This window comes from Moschus berezovskii, chromosome 15 (genome assembly GCF_049115385.1).
Source record: "Moschus berezovskii isolate FMDL1 chromosome 15, NW_MosBer_1.0, whole genome shotgun sequence".
Lineage (NCBI taxonomy): Eukaryota > Metazoa > Chordata > Mammalia > Artiodactyla > Moschidae > Moschus > Moschus berezovskii.
The window spans coordinates 60,603,839-60,615,855 of NC_142474.1; the positions used below are offsets into that span (position 1 = coordinate 60,603,839).

At 45.8% G+C, this 12,017-nt stretch overlaps 1 protein-coding gene and 1 pseudogene across 2 annotated transcripts; one reads left to right on the top strand and one right to left on the bottom strand.

The window, feature by feature from the left end:
- Positions 1-566: 566 nt before the first annotated feature.
- On the bottom strand, positions 567-3,737 carry OTUD1 (OTU deubiquitinase 1). Of its 2 annotated transcripts, XM_088844138.1 has the most exons (2): positions 3,660-3,737; positions 567-3,132 (listed from the first exon to the last, which is right to left on the bottom strand). In XM_088844138.1, exons 1-2 carry the CDS (start codon positions 3,720-3,722, stop codon positions 1,810-1,812), a joined length of 1,386 nt encoding a protein of 461 aa, XP_088700264.1. In that variant the 5' UTR covers positions 3,723-3,737; the 3' UTR covers positions 567-1,809. The 2 variants fall into 2 exon arrangements, with proteins under 2 accessions (XP_088700264.1, XP_055284360.2); XM_055428385.2 differs by lacking the exon at positions 3,660-3,737 and having other exon boundaries at positions 567-3,397.
- Positions 3,738-7,030: 3,293 nt separating this feature from the next.
- Positions 7,031-11,800, top strand: LOC129554619 (glycoprotein integral membrane protein 1 pseudogene; annotated as a pseudogene).
- Positions 11,801-12,017: the final 217 nt, after the last annotated feature.

The following is a 12,017-nucleotide window of genomic DNA, read 5'->3' on the forward strand; positions in this document are numbered from 1 at the left end:
AGCTGTGTAATTCAAACAAGGAATTTCTTTATTCCCATGCCATGTAATTAGTGAAGCTATGAAGCAAAACATCTTAACAAAAAACCAGATATTCATGGTTAGGTAACATTTAAACCTTTGACAAATTGCCTTCCCTTGATAGTCAATGGCATCTTCCATTGGTCCTTGACCATCCTTCCATGGTTAAGCGATGAACTCAAAGTCAACTGTCTATAAGCATGACATCAACTGAAAAGTAAGAAATTCAAACTAGTTGGATTGATCCTGCAATAAGCATGTCAGCATTATGTGTACAGACGCACTTCTCAACTAAATCTGATAACACATCTTAAAATTAAAGGAGTCCCTTTATCTCAAGAGGCCAGACAGCATAAAAGGGCATTTCTTTGGTTACTCTAAAACATTTAAATCTGGGAATTCCCTGGCAGTCCAGTGCTTAGGACTTCGTGCTTCCAATGCAGGGCACATGGATTTGATCCATGGTCAGGGAACTAAGACCCTGCATGCCGCGTGGTGCAGCCAAATAAAAAAAATAAATGAAAGTGACTTCAGGCAAAAAGACACCGTAAAAGTAAAATTTCGCATTTTATTCACTCATTCCATCAGCTGAGAATTGCTCTATTGTACAAATACAGTATTGTACAAAAAAAATCACAAAATGTTACAAAATAAAAAAGTACAAACTGCATTACTTAATAAATACCACTAAAAGTAGTTAAAGTGGAAATGAGATAGATTTTAGGTTGAAAACATTGTTTGACCCAGCAAACCATACAAGCTCTGTATACACACATTTGTACTGTACATAATACAGGGCAATCCTATTTTACCTTGTGAAAGAATTTAAAAAGAATAGACTATTAAGACAGTATTCTCCTGCTGTAAAATAATTGCCAGGGTTGGCTGGAAGCATTTATGCCATTAATTCTTAAATCTCTCAGTTGAATCCAAGGAACTATATATGAAGCAGGAGGCTTATCTTGTCACAAAGTTTTCTATGATGTTAAAAAATTATTTTCAACAAAAAGACAAATATAAATAAGAACAACTGAGAGCACCAGACAATCTAAACATCAACCAGAGTACAGAATAATCACTCTGCCATCAGCAAATATCAGACTTTCATTCAAGTAAGAGCTGGTACTATTCTTTAAAAAAAAAAAAAATCTTCCCACAACCTCCCCTTAAGTATTTTCTCTTTAAAAGGTTGACCATTTCTAGAAAAATAATGATTTTCCAAACAACTAATCTGTCACCAAAACGGAATGGGCCAATTATCTGGTAACATGAAAGCATCAATAGCCATTTGAAATAATTTTATCTTAGAACTCTAAAATTCAAATCCAACAACATAAAATACTAAATCACAAACTGCTCAAAATAATAAACTTCATATAAAGCACTTCTCTGGATTTATGCCGGAAAGCTGTTTGTCAAAATGGAACACATCCTAGATGAAGGTACACCAATTGTTAAAAATGTTGTGCAAAAATACGTTTTTATAGAAAATAGATTACCAGGAATGAACAAATTTACAGTGAGAAATCAGCTTGCAAATTAAGTAGTGCCAACTTTATACAGCAAATCATAAATAGCAGTAGGATCACCCAAAGCTACCATGAAACATCATTTAGGTGCCCAGCAACCTTCAGCTCTGAGGAGAAAACATTCAAAAAAATGATTAAGGCATTACACCTACAGTAAATCTACTAGAAAGTTTAAAAGTGCAATTACCCTGATTAAAGTTCATAAAACTCTCCAAACACAAATTAAGTATGCAATTTTCCAAGGGCGAGGGTCTCAGACACTTCAAGAGCATGCATTTTGCTCAATATACATTTTGGACAGGGATATGGCCATGGACTTGGCAAGTTCTTCATCGCGTTTTCTCTGCACTTGAGTCTGCCTGCACCAAGTGTCATACTCGGGGTTCGGATACGAGTGATCAAACACCGCGTCATAATGTCCATTACTGAGCCAACTGAGCCAAATGCTAGGCCTTAGGGAATCATCCGGGCCCAAATAGTGAATCATGGTAGACACCGTGGGGCTCTCCAGCCTCCCTCCAGTAGTCAGATGGATATTCACATTCAGCATCTGCCCCATGGCCAGCAGTTCAGGGTACCCGGCCCACGCCCCGTCCTGGGCAGCAGCGATGATAAACTCCCCCACGTCGCCCTCAATCAAGGGGCTAAAGTGGTCGAGGTGGTCGGCGATGTAGTGCACCGTCTGTTCCCGTAGCTCCCGGTGCAGGCTCTGGTCCCCGTACACCGCCTTGCTGACCGCCCGGTAGAGGCAGTTGCCGTCGGGAATGATGTGAAATCGGTACTTGTTCCTCTGCCGTAGGTACTTGTCCTGCCTCTCCACCTCAGCCAGGTATAGAGCCAGCTTCTCGTCCCTAGGATCCGACCTGGACACGATCACCGCCTCGGTCGCGCCGCCAGGGGCCGCCTCGCCGCTCCGGGCCGGGGCCGCCTCGGCCTCCGGGTCGGGCCGCCCCGGCTCTTCGGCGCCGGGAGCGTCGCCGCGGTCGCCAGCTCTGTCCCAGCCGCGGAGGTTCCTCTCCGCCGGGCGCTCCTCGGCCCACGGGCCGGGGCCGGGTTCCGGGCTCCCCGGGGGCGGCGCGGCGCCGCGGTGCTTGGCGGCGGCCAGGGCCTGGCGGTGCTCGCTCAGTCTGAAGTTTCTGTCGGGCCCCTCGCGGGTCACGTCCAGACCAGCAGGCTCCGGGCCGTCGGGCCTCAGTAGCTCCTCCAGAAGCCAGGCCGAGGAGCCCCGCCGCGGCGGGACCGGAGCGCCCGGTGCCGGGGCCAGCAGGAGGCAGCGACCGCGCGGGGCGGCGGGCGCCGCGGCGCCGGGCTCGGAACCGCGCAGCAGGAGCCGGTCGGCGCCCAGGGCCCGCACGGTGATCTGCGCCGTGGACGTGTAGTGCGGCGGCAGCGGCGGCTTGCAGGACCCTCCGGGCGGCCCGGCGGCTGCGGCGGGGGCGGCGGCCCCGGACACCATCTCGAAGCAGGAGGAGAAGGCGGGCATCTTGGCGGCGGGAGCGGCGGCGGCTTCACGGGGCTCGGCGGCCGCGGCCGGCTGGCACTCACCGGTCTCGGGCTCCGGGGCGCCACCGGCGGGTCCCGGGGGCTGCAGAGAGACCTTGAACGAGGAGGCGGTGGCGGCGGCGGGCGGAGCGGCGGTGGCGGCCGTGGGACCCGGGCCCCCGGCTGGGTAGTGGGTGCAGACGCTGCTGTAGAGCTGCATGTCCCTGCCGGCCGCTCGGCCCCTTATAGGCGCGCCGAGCCCCGGTGAGGGGACACACCCTCCGGGCCCGGGAGAGGGGGCCGGCCGAGCGCGGTGACCCAGTGCCCTGAGAATAGAAATGACCGAAGGGCCGCCGGCGCGTCAGGAGCTGCAAATAGCGCCCGGGTCCCCGCCAAATTCCTGCTGCGCCACAGCGCGCGGCGGGGGCGGGGAGGGGACGCGCGCTCGACCCCTGCCGGCGCTAGCGGCCCGCAGCCCCGGGACGCGTGCGCCCGCCGCCGCTGCTCCGGCCCGCGGCGGCCGCAGAGGACGCTCGGAGGTAGCCGCCCGCCCTGCTGGAGCGCGTCCCGCCGGCCAGCAGCACTGCAGGGCGCGCGGACGAGCCCGGAGGCGGGGCCGCGGTTGTTTACCTCAGGCGGCGCGGCCGCGTCACGTGCCCCCACTGGAATGTGCGGCTCGTCGCGGCGTCCCATTCAAGCGCCTGGGCTCGCCCCACCCGCTCCGGTCGCCCCGCCCCGCTCGGTGACGCCACGGGCCCGGCGACGGGCGCGCGGGCGAGAGGGCGCGGAGGCGCGGAGGCCTGTGCCGCCGTAGCCGCCGCCCCACCTCGCTGTTAGTTTCTGGGCGCCGCGCTTTCCTGCGCTTCAGCAGTGGATCTTGGCGGGTTCGGGGCAGCTTGCGGCGGTTAAGAATGCTGAAAGTGCGTTTCAAAACAAGTTTCCGAGTTCTGCGTGGAGACAGTTGCCCTAAAACCTGCATGGCCTCTGCATGGTCATTGCACCACTGCCATCTTTTTCACTCATCCCTGAGGTTATATTGTTAACGTTGTAGTGTGACGCCTCCCTTTCTTCCCAGCACCTTGCCGCCCTGCTAAACCGAAACCAACTTTTCTGCAGTCCTAACCCGTGTTGATAAGCAAATACAAGTCTTGGGTGAAATACCAAATGCCTAACCGGGCCTCTTGAAAATAAGTGCAGCTGTTCACCATAGGTCAGCGGTAAAGAGGGTCGTGATGCCTTGCGAGAACGTTGAAATTGTATAGAATGTTGAACATAGTTCTATCCTATTGTGTTAGATGTCCCTGTTTGTAAAGGAAAGCTATAATAATACTCATGATCAACTTGTATGCTGACTGCATAGCAGTGGGCAGCTCTTGCTGTATTCTCAGCTTTGATCACATGCTAAACTGACAGACCCTAAATGTTCAGCGTGAACCTAAGAAGCTGTCTCACTGTTTCAGTGATGAGGAAATAGCTTATGTTATGGTATAAGCCTTCCCACTCCACATACTCTTTTGTGAATCGTAGGTTCCGTGAATGGAAAGACTTCCTTAGTCTTGATGGCTATTATATAGTTACAAACCCAGCACAGAGCCTGGCACATAGATGGAACTAATTAATATTTATTGAATGAGCTAATTAATGGAAGAGGAGTTCCCAAAACAGTGGAAAAGGCAGAATTACGATCCTGGTCTCCTGACCCCCAGCCAGAGCTTCAATTTGACGTCGTGGGTGTGACTGACAGGATCCCAGCAGCCTTTGCCCAGGTCACTTGAACCTGTTAGGTAGGTCAACTGGAAGGAAAAACAACCACATAAAAGTCTAACCGTCTTTTCAGCTTCTGGTGACACCCCATTGGAAGCTTGTAGACCCCACTGGCTAACTAGAAAAAGGAAGTTACTTAAATTTCATCGCTGATTTGGGGATTGTTATTCTACCTTTAGCCTTTGAGTAGTTGGCATTCTGAAACAGAATACAAAACAATTAACAATAAAATAATTCCTCAAATCATATTGACTGAATAGCCAGTGTGCCTCGCAGAGCTAGCAAACAGGAGCTTGGAGGGAGATAAGGAAGATTTTATTTATTTTTTAATGTAAATCCTAAAGCAAGAATATGTTTTGAACAGACTGGAGTAAATACAGGGGTAAAAAATAAAGCTAGGTACTCAGAGGACAGGCTAGGTCCGATGTACCAAATTAGGAATGTCAAAAACCAAAATTCAGTTGAGTAAATTTGATGATCTGATTGATTTTATTAAGCAATTCAGACTTATTCCATCAAGCAATGTCCCATCCAGCAGCTAGAAGTGTACTTCCACCTGTTGCAGAAAGTGCAAAGTTGTTATTGTTGTTTTTAATAGGAAGAAGGGCAAAAAAAAGGATAATGAATTATTTTTAAGTCAGGGCTTTGGGGGTCAGGAGGGTCCTGTCAGGGTTTTATCACAGACTCCTGCTTCTTCCTCTGGGGAATGGAGATGACCTATATGACAGGTGACCTCATTGGTACTAATCAGATAATTCCAAACCAGTTGATTATGATTACATTTTTTTAAATGTTCATAGCTACTTCCTTTATAAAATTTATTTATTTTATACTGTAGTATGGGTGATTTACAATGTTGTGTTAGTTTCAGGTGTAGAGTGAAGTGACTCAGTTATATATGAACTGAATATTTTTCAGATTCTTTCCCCATATATGATTAAGATTACATTTCAGCAGAACATTGAAACTGCAATTAAGTCTTGGTTTGTTGTACTGGGGCCCATTTGGGGCCTATTTTTTATTTTTAACAGGAGCAAATTATCAGCAGAGAGGTGAAGATTCAAACAGTCAATGTATGTGAAGCATCTTTTTTTTTTCTTTCAGTTTGTGTGGAGATGATAGACAATATAATGAAGTACTTACTAGGTGGATGTAAGCACCAGTGTAGACTAACTTGGCTATGCATGCATGCATACTAAGTTGCTTCAATAGTGTTCGACTCTTTGTGACCCTATGGACTGTAGCCCACCAGGCTCCTCTGTTCATGGGATTCTCCAGGCAAGAATACTAGAGTGGGTTGCCATCTTCTCCTCTGGGATCTTCCCTACCTGACAATTGAACCCACATCTGCCTGCGTCTCCTGCATTGCAGGTGGATTCTTTACCCACTGAGCCACATGGGAAGCCCATGGTAGACTATACCACACTGCATATTCACTGTAAGAATCAGTGTTCACTGTGTGTCTAGGTCTGGAAAATCTTCCTGGGAGAGATGGTACTTCAGGAAACTCAAAGCAGGGATGATTGCCAGCCTTGGAATGGGATTGTTTCTGCCCCTGTAGTGTAAGAAAAAGCAAGACCTTCCCTGTGACAGCAAAGAGATTAGGGTAGGAAAGTGTGTGTGTTGGGGGCGGGGGGCAAATTCAGTTCCTTGATGTGCCATCTGAAAAGAATTCCTAATGACTGTCTTCTTGAAAAATCATCTGTCGAGCATATTTTGGTGCTGTCCAGAAGACTGGCTGAAGTATAAACCAGAATTACATAGCTATTGAACAGGCTGGAAAAGCAGGAAATTTCAGCAACTGTCCTTCAAAAGTTAGCAACAAGACAATCAATAGGTTAAAACAAAACCAAAAGGACAAGGCATTTAATCGATGAATATTTATTGAGCTCCCAGCATGGTGCCAATTACAGGGATTTCAGACACAGATTCTGTCCTTCCACACAGGCCACAGAAACCTAACCCCCAAAGGCATCTTTCACAGATAGGACCCAATCTCAGCATGCTTTTTGAAAATATATGTCCCTAAATACCCCCATCTCGTAGCTGATTCCTTTAAAGACAAAAAATTCCCAACCTCTTCCCCTCCCACCAAATTAAAACTTTTAAACATGCAAACATTCATCCATTTATTCACTCATTAAATTATCATTTCTTTACAAACCTAATATGAAAAATGCACTTCAAAAAGAACAAAGTTGGAGGACCCATTCTTCCCAATTCCAAAACTTACCACAATGCTACAGTCATCAAAACCATGTGGTACAGGCATAAAGATAAACATATAGATCAGTGAACTAGAACTGAGAGTGCAGAAATAAGGTCATATTCTTGTTAAGTCGCTTCAATCATGTCCGACTCTGTGATCCTCTGGGCTGTAGCCTGCCAGGTTCCTCTGTCCATTTGATTCTCTAGGCAAGATTACTGGAGTGGGTTGCCATTTCCTCCTCCAAGGGATCTTCCCAACCCAGGGACTGAACCCACATCTCTTATGTCTCCTTCATTGGCAGGCGGGCTTTTTACTAATAGTGCCACCTGGGAAGCCCTTAATAAGGCCATATGTGTAGGATCAATTGTCTTTGACTGGGTGCCAAGACAATTCAGTGGGAGAAAGAGTAGCTTTTTCAACAAATGGTGCTAGGTTAACTGGCTATCTTCATACAAAAGAATGAAGTTGAACCCCTTAACATAAACAAAAGATAATTTAAAGCAGATCAAAAGTAGAAGCTACAACTATCAAATTCTCAGAAGGAATTTGAGGCAGAAATCTCAGTAACTGTGGATTAAGCAATGGTTTCTTAGTTGTGACACCAAAAAAGACAAACAGCCAAAGAAGAAAATGGTAAGTTGAACATCATCAAAACTAAAAGCTATGTGCTTCAAAGGACACCATAAAGTGAAAAGACAAACTGAAGAATGGGAAACGGTATTTACAAGTCATTTATCTGATAAGGGCCTTTGAAATACATAAAAAATGTATTAAAAAGTCTTATATAATTCAAAGACAACCCAACTTTTAAATGGATATAGAATTTGTATAGATATTTCTCTAAGGAAGATAAACAAGCAGCCTGTAAGGTATGAAAATATACTCAATATCATTAGTCATCAAGAAAATGCAAATCAAAACCCATAGTGAAGTCTACCAAATACCCACTAAGACAGCTGTAATAAAAAAAGACAGACAATAGCAAGCACTGGTGAAAAACGTGGAGAAGTTAGAATCCTACCCATTGCTTGTAGAACATTTTTCTTTTTGGCCACACCACATGCAGGATCTTAATTCCCTGATCAGGTTATTAGACCCATGCCCTCTGCATTGGAAGCAGGGAGTCTTAACCACTGGATCGCCAGGCAAGTCCTGCTTGTAGAATTTTAAAATATAACTGAAAACGTTTTGAAAAGCAACTTGGCAATCCTCAGAAGGTTGCACACAGAGTTACCACATGATCTGATAATTACACTGTTGGATATATAACCACAGGAAATAAAAAATGTTATATCCACACAAAAACATATATGTCAATGTTCATAGTAACATCATTCATAATGGCCAAAAAGTGGAAACAACCCAGTTTTCATCAACTAATGAATAGGTATATCCACACAATGAATTACTATACAGCCATAAAAAGAATGAAGTACTGATTCATGCTGCAACATGGGTGAACCTTGAAAACACTACCATAAATGAAAGAAAGCAGGCACGAAAGGCCACATATTGTATAATTCCTTATGTATGAAACACTCACAGAAGAACTATACAAAAAAAGATCTTAATGACCTGGATAACCATGATGGTGTGATCCCTCACCTAGAGCCAGACATCCTGGAATGCAAAGTCAAGAGGGCCTTAGGAAGCAACACTATGAACAAAGCTAGTGGAGGTGATGGCATTCCAGCTGAGCTAATCCTAAAAGATGATGCTGTGAAAGTGCTGCACTCAATATTCCAGCAAATTTGGAAAACTCAGCAGTGGCCACAGGACTGGAAAAGGTCAGTTTTCATTCCAATCCCAAAGAAAGGCAATGCCAAAGAATGTTCAAACTACTGCACAATTGCACTCATCTCACAAGCTAGTAAAGTAATGCTTGAAATTCTCCAAGCTAGGCTTCAAGAGTACATGACCTGAGAAATTCCAGATGTTCAAGATGGATTTAGAAAAGGCAGAGGAACCAGAGGTCAAATTGCCAACATCCGTTGGATCATAGAAAAAGCAAGAAAATTCCAGAAAAACGTCTACCTCTGCTTCATTGACTGCACTAAAGCCTTTGACTGTGTGGATAACAACAAACTGTGGAAAATTCTTAGAGAGATGGGAATTTCAGACCACTTTACGTTCCTCCTGAGAAACCTGTATGCAGGTAAAGAAGGAACAGAACCAGACATGGAACAACGGACTGGTTCAAAATTGGGAGAGGAGTACTTCAAGGCTGTAATTTGTTACCCTGCTTATTTAACTTACATGTAGAATACATAATGCAAAATATCAGTCTGGATGAAGCACAAACTAGAATCAATATTTCTGGGAGAAATACCAATAACCTCAGATATGCATATGGCACCACCCTTATGGCAGAAAGCAGACGAACTAAAGAGCCTCTAGATGAAAGTGAAAGAGGAGAGTGAAAAAACTGGCTTAAAACTCAACATTCAAAAAACAAAGATCATGGCATCCAATCCCATCATTTCATGGCAAATGTGAAATGAAGTAAGGTATTATTCACTCAGTCCTGCCCGACTCTTTGCCACCCCATGGATTGCAGCCCACCAGGCTGCTCTGTCCATGGCATTTTCCAGGCAGGAATACTGGAGTGGGTAGACATTTCCTTCTCCAGGAGATCTTCCCAACCCAGGGATTGAACCCGGGTCTCATGGCAAATAGATGGGGAAACAATGGAAACAGTGACTGACTTCATTTTTTGGGGACTCCAAAATCACTGAAGATGGTGACTGCAGCCATGAAATTAAAAGCTGTTTGCTCCTTGGAAGAAAAGCTATGACCAACCTAAACAGCATATTGAGAGACATTACTTTGCCAACAAAGGTCCATCTAGTCAAAGCTATGGTTTTTCCAGTAGCCACGTATGGATGTGAGAGTTGGACCATAAAGAAGACTGAGCACTGAAGAATTAATGCTTTTGAACTGTGGTGTTGGAGAAGTCTCTTGAGCATCCCTTGGACTGAAAGGAGATCAAACCAGTCAATCCTAAATATTCATTGAAAGGATTGATGCTGAAGCTCCAATACTTTGGCCACCTGATTCAAAGAGCTGACTCATTAGAAAAGACCCTGATGCTGGGAAAGATTGAAGGTAGGAGCAGAAGGGGACGACTGAGAATAAGATGGTGGGATGGCATTACCACTTTGATGGACATGAGTTCGAGCAAGCTCCGGGAGTTGGTGAAGGACAGGGAAGCCTGGCATGCTGCAGTTCATGGGGTCGCAAAGAGTTGGACACGACTGAGCAACTGAACAACAACAATGCAATGTCAAAAATAGGTAAATCTATAGAGACAGACGGAGAAGGCAATGGCAAACCACTCCAGTACTCTTGCCTGGAAAATCGCATGGACAGAGGAGCCTGGTGGGCTGCAGTCCATGGGGTCGCTACTAGTCGGACATGACTGAGCGACTTCACTTTCACTTTTCACTTTCACACACTGGAGAAGGAAATGGCAACCCACTCCAGTGTTCTTGCCTGGAGAATCCCAGGGACGGCGGAGCCTGGTCGGCTGCCGTCTATGGGGTCACACAGAGTCGGACACGACTGAAGCGACTTAGCAGCATAGAGACAGAAAATAGATGAGTGGTTGCCAGAGACTAGGGAAAAGGGGCAACAGGGAATCACTACCCGTAGGAACAGATTTCTTTTTGGAGTGATGAAAATGTTTAACATTAGATTATGGTGGTGATTGCAGAACTCTGTGTGCACTAGAAACCACTAAACAACATTTTTAGAGGATCAATTTTGGCCCCTCAGCCCGCTAGGCCCCGGCCTCCCGCCCGCAGGCCCCCGCCCTACGCCCGCCCCCGGCCTGTCCAAGATAGAGGGCGCTGCGCGGGCGCCCCTCGCTCTCCGGCTGCTCTTCTTCGCGGCCCTGCCAGCCACCGGGTGGCTGACGACCGGCACCCCTGAGCCGCCGCTCCTGCCGCCAGCCCCGAAGGACAGCATCAGAATTAATGTAACCACCCTGGAGGATGGGGAGGTGTCTAAAGAACAGGTTGTTGTTAACATAACCTATGAGAGTGGACAGGTATATGTAAATGACTTCCCTGTAAATAGTGGTGTAACCCGAATAAGCTGTCAGACTTTGATAGTGAAGAATGAAAATCTGGAAAACTTGGAGAAAAAAGAATATTTTGGAATTGTCAGTGTAAGGATTTTAGTTCATGAGTGGCCTATGACATCTGGTTCAAGTTTGCAACTAATTGTCATTCAAAAAGAGGTAGTAGAGATAGATGGGAAACAGGCTCAACAAAAGGATGTTACTGAAATTGATATTTTAGTTAAGAATCAGGGAATAGTCAGTCGTTCAAACTACACCCTGCCTTTAGAAGAAAGCATGCTCTACTCGATTTCCCGAGACAGTGACATTCTATTCACCCTTCCCAACCTCTCCAAACAAGGGGAAAGTGTTAGTTCATTGCAGACCACCAGCCAGTATCTTATCAAGAATGTGGAAACCACTGTAAATGAAGCTCTACCTGGCAAATTACCTGAAACTCCTCTCAGAGCTGAGCCTCCATCTTCATATAAAGTGATGTCAGTGGATGGAAAAGTTCAGAAAAGATCTATGCAGGTTCTGGAGCAGTATTTTCCCTATATTCTTTATGTTTTTGAATGTTACGGTGGTTGGAATTATAGGAGCGGTTTAGTAATAACCATCTTAAAGGTACGCTTCCCAGTTTGTGAATACAAAGGAATTCTTCAGTTGGATAAAGTGAATGTTTCTCAGGTCCATGAGAAAACAGCAGAAAACCCTGGAGATAAAACGTGTGTTTAGAACACCATCTCAAATCATGGACTCTGAATTAGCCTGATGGTTCAAATTTGCCACTCAAATATAATTTTCTTTAAACCATTAAGAATCAGTTTGTACACTAGAGAAATTGCTAAACTCCTAAAGCTGTCTAAAACTTGATCTTTAAAGTGACAGTTAAAGTTCCTTCACCTTTTCTATAATAGGGCTGCCTGTTCCGGTGGTGAATTATTAAAGAAAA

What these genes read in the sequence shown, in the direction of transcription:
- OTUD1 (XM_055428385.2), bottom strand. Translation starts at nt 3,249, where the DNA reads ATGCAGCTCTACAGCAGCGTCTGCACCCACTACCCAGCCGGGGGCCCG.